General features: G+C 43.3%; 1 protein-coding gene and 1 long non-coding RNA gene across 4 annotated transcripts in view; one reads left to right on the top strand and one right to left on the bottom strand.

Annotated features, from left to right (window-relative positions):
- Window positions 1-2,714: 2,714 nt before the first annotated feature.
- Window positions 2,715-6,349, top strand: LOC139540691 (uncharacterized). The gene is made up of 3 exons (XR_011668255.1): window positions 2,715-3,041; window positions 5,003-5,073; window positions 5,480-6,349. It is a non-coding gene; the product is annotated as an uncharacterized lncRNA (long non-coding RNA).
- LOC139540689 (arf-GAP with coiled-coil, ANK repeat and PH domain-containing protein 2-like) overlaps window positions 5,784-8,396 on the bottom strand; it is a 120,471-nt gene continuing 117,858 nt past the window's right edge. For all 3 annotated transcript variants that reach the window (XR_011668254.1, XM_071344553.1, XM_071344554.1), the window contains one exon: window positions 5,784-8,214. Coding sequence is in view for 2 of the 3 variants with exons in the window: in XM_071344553.1 (XP_071200654.1) it covers window positions 8,108-8,214 (107 nt within the window). In the remaining variant the exon portion in view is untranslated. The remainder of the gene's footprint in view (window positions 8,215-8,396) is intronic.

Raw genomic sequence — 8,396 nt, 5'->3', positions numbered from 1 at the left:
TTGGCTGAATGGAAGCAAGTCTCCGCAGCAATGTTCAAACGTCTAGTGAAAAGCCTTCCCAGTAGAGTGGAGGCTGTAATAACAGCAAAGGGGGGGACCAACTCCATATTAATGCGCATCATTTTGGAATGAGATGTTCGATGAACAGGTGTCCACATACTTTTGGTTATGTAGTGTATCTATCATACTTCCATAAAAGTTGTATGGTAAAAGCTGATTGACCCAAAGGAGGGATGTCACTAGGGCTAGACTTGCCAGCCTTCACTCTCTCCAGCTTGGGTTCCCCACCCCTGGCAGAGAGGGGTGTTCTGGGATCCTCTGAACAGCTGGAGGCCAGACCTGTGATGAGTGGACTCAATTTTCCTAGCTGGAGCAGCCCGCTGGAAAGGCTGACCGCTGGCTGCTCACTGGGGTGTGAAGGACAGGCCTCCGGGAAGCCCTCTCTCATAAAAAGTCTCCTCTAAACGAGAGGGGCAACAGTGCCGGCCCATTCTGGGAACCTAGACATAAACAGCTGAACTGCAGAATGAAGTAGCAAGTGAGAGGAAGAGGGGGTGGAAGGACTGTATAATATTCTACACGTCCTCCACTTTTCATCCCCCCTCTTTGTAAGGGAGTATGGTGGAGGACGAAGGATTTGCGGTGTGAAAGAATGCCTGCAACACTATGCCTATTCATCCTGGCCGTCCATTCATCATCAGCATTTAGAAAATACAGGCAGGACTGTTTGGATTCCCCTCGCAAGCCCATTCCAAAATATGAAACCCTAGCCATTCTTTCTGAGTGAACTCATGAGCAGTCTACCCGTTAGTGCTGTTAGCTTGTTGAGCTGTGGATCTCGGGAGTTAGAGGTGAAGAGAACTGAGGCCTACCGCTAATGAGGTGGATACATCAAGGTCTGACCAGGAGTTGTGTCCTGTCAAGCCATTGTCTATGAGGCCTCAGTCTCTGCCTCTGGTTCCAGTAGATTAAGTTATTACCTGCTCTTGTGACAGTTGGCTTTATCCTGAGGGGTAAGGATCCTCCTTTTTGCATATTTGAAGAGCAAAAGTAAGCTTAAGTGTACAAGTGTGTGTGTGTGTATAATCTGCAGTGTTGTATAAAAGGGTCGTTCCTCGAAATGAGGCCCTTTTGTGCCTGTTATATTAAATGAAGTGCCCTTTAATATAGACCACATGTAACATTCAATGAATCTGTTTTTAATATGAATACAAAGTTGCTAAAGTGCCAAAATTCTGCATTTTGGCATGTCCCTCTGAATTCTAGGAAGATTTTAACCCACTTAACCCCAGAAGTTTTCACCATCATTGTAAAACCCTACTTATTTTGTAGCTTTGACAAAATCATTTGCGGAGATTATTATTTGTGATTAGGACACACAAAACAACTTTTTTTTAATATGGTGAAACTATACCTTTTCAATGGTTTTTTTCCCCCAAAAGAAACACTGAACATCTAATAGTAAAATCACAGTGTAAAAGCGTTGAGCTGGTCCTGCTCTTTTCTTTTTTGTTGTTGCCATTTTCTGTTGTTTTGTGGTGGAAAACTGAGTGTGTCGAGCCAGTCTCTGCCCAGGTAGCTGTAGTCCCTGGCAGGCTCAGCGTACCGAGGAGACCATTGGATGTTGTGACTGGGTGAGTGACATTAATGGAGCTTGGCCTCTTTGCGTTTGTGCACATTTCTCTTTTATGGAGAGGAAACGTCTCCAGCAGCGGCCCTCTGCCTCTCTGCAGGGGAGCCGAGCGCAGACTTCTCAAAAAAAAAAGCCTAGGATCTAGGACCTGGGGCTGGGTACAGACTGGACAGATGGCCTTACCACCACAAACTGTGTCTAGACCTCGACAGGTACATCTATACAGGTTGAGTCGGCATTGTGGTATCAGGTTAAATAACCGTGCTCTTAAATAACCGTTTCCCCAGGCTCACAAATTCTGGTTTTGTTTTTTCAAAATGTGATTTTTCCTTTATTTTTCCTTTTATTTTTTACATACAGTACCAAAGAATGAACTATGAGTAACAGGCCTACACAGCAGATGTAATTCCATTGCCAATAGCACATACACTTATGTGACCAGGCTAGCAGTACACTTTGTGATTGTTCCAAAACCATTCCCCTGTAACACGACTAAACACACCATAGCTCATCGGAGGAATAGAGGACTGAATGCCTTACATTTTTGCACAAGGTGAAATAAACGAAGTGTAATTATTTAAGTGGGTAAGCCATCAGGGATGTACCGGTAACTGCCAAAGTAAAGGAAACCTCAACCGGAAGTGTCTTAATGTGGCATTGGGCCACCACGAGCCACCAGAACAGCTTCAATGAGCCTTGGCGTAGATCACAGGTGTCAAACTCATTCCACTGAGGACTGAGTGTGTGCGAGTTTTTTTCTCCTCCCTTTTACTTGATTGATGAATTAAGGTCACTAATTAGTAAAGAACTCCCCACACCTGGTTGTCTAGGGCTTAATTGAAAGTAAACACCTGCAGACACTAGACCCTCCATGGAATGAGTTTGACACCCCAGGCATAGATTCTACAAGTGTCTGGAACCTTATTGAGGGATGCGACACCATTCTTCCACGAGAAATTCCATTATTTGGTGTTTTGTTGACGGTGGTGGAAAAGGCTACCTCAGGTGCCGCTCCAGAATCTCCCATAATATGCTGACCACACCGCTCGCGTTATAAAATAAATGTACACATTATTCAATAATTTCATCCAAATTGCTCCTCGTAGCCAGGCCCTAAAATAGAACTTGGTTCTATTTTTGACGAGTGACACGCTGCAAGTCCCACCTTTTTAGGAGCATATACCCACGTGGATGATTGACCGATGAATTGAGACCCACACTCCAGTCCAGTTGGTGGTGGTGGTAATACAAGTTGGTTGCCAACCGCCATATAAAGTCCACAGAAGAAGACTGAAGGAGGAGAGATTACTAGAAACTAACTAGATTTCCCGTTTTATCTGTGGATTAATTGTCGGAGTAGAGAAAACAAAATGGGTTAAAAATCTACAAAGGACCTTGTGGATTTCAGGTAAAATAACAATCCAATGTTTATATCCCAGGACAAATTGGCTAGCAACAGCAAGCTAGCTAATTGGCCATGAATGTTTCATGTGTTTCGACGTGTCCCCAAATTAATATAGTTGGTTCAAAGTTTGTTTTGATATTTCAACCTGCGTGTCCTAGTCCCGTCTGGTCGGAATAGACAAAATCAACATGCGCGCGATGGCAAACGCGTGTGTCCGGTCTAGTCAGATATGACTCCAAACACCCAGAAAAGGCTACTCTTCTTGATGTTATCCTCACAAATAATCCTGATAGGTATCAGTCTGGTGTTTTCTGTAATGACCCTAGTGATCACTGTTTTACAACCTGTGTTCGTAATGGCTGCTCAGCTGAAACGACCTGTCCTGATTTGTCATAGACGCTTGCTAAGAAACTTTAATGAGCAAGCCTTCCTTCAGAAACTGGCCTCTGTCGAAGACGCTTGGACCTTCTTTTTTGATATTTTCAGTGGTATTGTTAAACACATCCCCATAAAGAAAATTAGAATTAAAAACAGGTTTGACTGTGATCTTGCAGAGTTACTCCACCTCAAGAATTGCATTTGGCGAAAGGCTCGGCACACACATACTCAGGCTGACTGGCTCTCATTCAGGCGAATGAGAAATAAGTGCACTCAGGCTATCTGGAAGGCCAAAGTTAGTTACTTTAAGGAGCAGATCTCTCTCTGTGGGTCTAACCCCAAGAAGTTCTGGAAAATGGTCAAAGACATGGAGAATAAACCCTCCTCCTCACAGCTGCCCATGTCCCTTAAAGTTGATGTGGTTGTTACTGATAAGAAGCACATGGCTGAGCTCTTTAATCACCACTTCATTAAGTCAGGATTCCTATTTGACTCAGCCATGCCTCCTTGCCCGTCCAACATTTCCTCATCTCCCACCACTTCTAATGCAACTATCCCAATGCTTCTCCCTCTTTTTCCCCTGCCCCGCTACAAAGTTTCTCCCTGCAGGCAGTCACTGAGTCCGGGGTGCTAAAGGAGCTCCTGAAACTTGACCCCCAAAGAATCATCTGGGTCAGATGGTTTAGACCCTTTCTTCATTAAGGTTGCTGCCCCTATCATCACCAAACCTATCTCCAAACTTTTTAACCCGTCTCTTCTTTCTGGGGAGGTTCCCATTGCTTGGAAGGCAGCCACGGTTTGTCCTTCATTTAAAGCAGAAGATCAAGCGGATCCTAACTGTTATAGGCCTATTTCTATTTTGCCCTGTTTATCAAAAGTGTAGGAAAAACCTGTCAATAATCAACTGATTGGCTTTATTGATGTCTATAGAATTCTCTCTGGTATGTAATCTGGTTTCCGATCAGGTTATGGATGTGTCACCATTGCCCTTGATTCTAAGCAATGTTGTGCTGCTATTTTTATTGACTTTGCCAAAGCTTTTGATACGCTAGACAATTCCATTCTTGTGGGCCGGCTAAGGAGTATTGGGGTCTTTGGCCTGGTTTGCTAACTACCTCTCTCAAAGAGTGCAGTGTATAGTCAGAAAATCTGTTGTCTCTGCCACTGCCTGTCACCAAGAGAGAACCCCAAGGCTCAATCCTAGGCCCCAAGCTCTTCTCAATTTACATCAACAACATAGCTCTGGCAGTAGGAAACTCTCATCCATGTATATGCAGATGATAGTCTTATATTCAGCTTGCCCCTCCCTGGCTGTTAAATGCTCTACAACAAAGCTTTCTTAGTGTCCAACAAGCTTTCTCTACCCTTAACCTTGTTCTGAACACCTCCAAAACAAAGGTAATGTGGTTCGGTAGAATGCCCCTCTCCCCATGGTCTGATTACTATCTCTGAGGGTTTAGAGCTCGAGGTAGTCAACTCATACAAGTACTTGGGAGTATGGCTAGAGGCTACACATCAAAGCTGCAGGCTAAAGCTAAATCTTGACTTGGTTTCCTCTATTGTAATCACTCCTCTTTCACCCCCAGCTGCCAAACGAACCCTGATTCAGATGACTATCCTACCCATGCTAGATGACGGAGGCGTAATTTATAGATCGGTAGGTAAGGGTGCTCTCGAGCGGCTAGATGTTCTTTACCATTCGGCCATCAGATTTGCCACCAATGCTCCTTATAGGACACATCACTGCACTCTATACATCCCAGCCCCCGCAGGAGGCCTTTTGGTAGGCATCATTGTAAATAATGTGTTCTTAACTGACTTGCCTAGTTAAATAAAAAATGAATAAATAAATGTAGGTTTTCAATTAGGTTGAGAGCTGGATTCTGACACCCTTTGAAACCCCTCTTTCAAGTCAAGCTCTTTTTCTAGTCATTCTCAGCTAAAATAATGGGCAACTGATGATGGGATGTTAATTAACTCAGGAGACACACTTGTGTGGAACCACCTGCTTTCAATATACGTTGTATCCCTAATTTACTCAATTATTTCCTTTATTTTGGCAGTTACCTGTATGTTCACTATGTTGCCGACGTGGTGATCCTTTCTCTGTGACCACTGTTGTGAGGCTGAGACACATGCATTGTTTGTATTCGCCTGCCTTCCATGGAGGAACATAAATCCTTCATGAGGTAAGGACTCTGCTTGGAAGAGAGTGGGTGACATTTCTCAGAAGGAACCGATAACATCAATGTATCAGGGATAAAATGAGGACAGGACATTTAATATGGAAGCCAAACTCAATTTTGTGTATGATAAAGCCCTTAATTATTGCTGTAATTGTTGTTGAAATTCATGAAGACAAAATCACAACGGAAAATGTATTTATAAAATCAATCTGACAAACAAGCAAACAAACAATTCAATATTCAGCAATACATTTTCAGTCCACTATTTGCAGTAAGTGTAATATAGTCCTTAATTACATGGATAGTATACATATGAGTGGTATAGGGAGAGAAAATATAAAAAGACAAAATTTAAGAAAATGAACAGCATTTACAAGAGCTTATTTAATTATTCTGGTACCACTACTTTATATTTAACGTAGGCATATACAAAAGCTGTACAAGAGATATCCCATGTTGTATTAAGTATAGCCCCGTTTATACCTGCTGATAACATGTCCTGATCTTGTCCACATTCTGATTGTGCCCACATTTTTAGACAGGTATAGACAATTTGAAGAACAGATCTTCCTGACCACCTTCAGGGATGAATTGATTGGTTGGATGAAAGCTCAGTGGGCCGAGCCTAGCGACTGGTCAGTGGGTGGGTTTTTATAGGTGAGAGTCAAAGAAATGTTACGTTCCAGACTACATCCAGAAGTAGTCAGGAATCTTTTTTTTTTGGCAGGTATAAAAATGTGGGCATAATCAGAATGTGGAGCCGATACGGACACAGGAAGCATGTTAGCACCAGGTATAACGGGCTGAAGAGCTCTTCGTATTGTAAATGCAATGCCGAAAAGAGTGACAGTAGTATGTATCCACAGAATATTGAGTTGCACCCCCCCTTTGCCCTCAGAAAAGACTCAATTTGTCGGGGCATGGACTCTACAAGTTGTCGAAAGCATTCTAAAGGAATACTGGCCCATGTTGACTCCGTTGCTTCCCACAGCCCACAGTTGGATGTCCTTTGGTTGGTGGACCATTCCTGATACACACTGGACATTTTTGAAAAACCCAGCAGCGTTGCAGTTCTTGAAACACTCAAGTACTACCATACCCCATTCAAAGGCACTTAAATATTTTGTCTTGCCCATTCACCCAAGTCTCAGAAATCCTTCTGTAGCACTTTCCTGCAGTCAATGACCAAAAGCACCTTTGGCCTCATGGGTGGAATGTTAATATTTTTCATAATTATAAACACACATCTGGTGTATCTCAAACAGTTTTGTGATGTGTGTGTGTGTGTGTAATATTGGGATATAAACTCAATTTAATACATTTAAACTCTGACATGGTACATACAGGTGTATTGTTTTTAAGCCCATAACCATGAGGTTTGTAGATTTGTTTAAGATTACCATGATTTAGCCCAGTGCAGTAAAAGGTTACCGGTCTCCTCCTCTACACTGATTGTTTGTAGGTGTTGTTTTTTGCTATCCAATGAGCAGGAGGCAAAAATACTTGAGTTTGAATTTCAGAAACAGCGGGTACTACAATATGGGGACCTAAACTCAAACATGAACATACAGAAAGGGCCAAACACAGTGCCTCCCGAGTGGCGCAGCGGTCTAAGGCAGTGCTAGAGGCGTCACTACAGACCCGGGTTCAATCCCAGGCTGTGTCGCAGCCGGCCGCAACTGAGATGCGGCGCACAATTGGCCCAGCATCGTCCGGGTTAGTGGAGGGTTTGGCCGGCCGGGATGTCCTTGTCCCATCGCGCTCTAGCGACTCGTGTGGCGGGCCGGGCGCATGCACGCTGACTTGTATAGTGTTTCCTCCGACACATTGGTGCGGCTGGCTTCCGGGTTCAATCCCAAAATGAGATTGAATATGAAATGATACTCCAAAACATCATAAGGCTTGTTTTCCCCCACACAACAAAACAAAAACACTACCCCACACAAACAGATAACTAGTCTGGTATCTGACAATTCATTTTTACCCCTAAAATCACAAGTATTGTCATCAAAAATACCCACTATCAAAATCTTTGCATGTGCCACATTATGGGCTTTTATCGGAAGAGTGACAAACCAGCAACGTGCACTCTACATCGACTCAAAGTTTCACTGTAAACATCAGTGATGACTTAAGACTAGGAAAGTGGGACCTTGTGCAATTAAGTAAGATGGCAGGATATGTTAACCTGGAGGATGACCATTAACCTTAATGTTTAACATTGTGACATCATGAATCTCGCTTGTAGCTTAATATACAATAGATCAATGCTATGAAAACATGCTACCAAAAGGTGCTTATTATGGATCAACAACAAAACACCACATTGAAATGTATTTTTTACTCGAGGGGTAAAAATGTAGACCATTAAAAAGCGATATATGACAGACACCTTCACCATTGAGGTTCTGGAGAAACGGCCGTCTGGTGCTGAGCACACCCCGTTAGAATTGCGGACCTATCTGCACACTTCCAGGCGGGTCCTCCTGAGTTGTAGCATCTCCCTCATGGCCTCTGTTGCGAGTCGTACTGCTGGTAGCGGTTCAGCTTCTCCGGGTCGTTTGACGCCATCTGGGAAAAGTCCTGGAAAATGTCTTGGTAGGTTTCATCTCCTGCAAGTACAAAGTAAACCATTACAGTGTAAGTAAAAGACTAGCAGAGACTTACAGAGCAGAAAACAAGTTGCTATTGTATAATACAACGCAAGACTGCGGAAGGAAAGTTTTTGAGAGCTCAAACGGTTGTCACAGACATGCATGCACATGATATAGGTGAGGGGTTTGAAGAGCGAGGG

This window comes from Salvelinus alpinus, chromosome 16, assembly GCF_045679555.1.
Source record: "Salvelinus alpinus chromosome 16, SLU_Salpinus.1, whole genome shotgun sequence".
Lineage (NCBI taxonomy): Eukaryota > Metazoa > Chordata > Actinopteri > Salmoniformes > Salmonidae > Salvelinus > Salvelinus alpinus.
The sequence above is the reverse complement of the archived record's forward strand: the minus strand, read 5'-3'. Positions and strand labels throughout refer to the sequence as shown.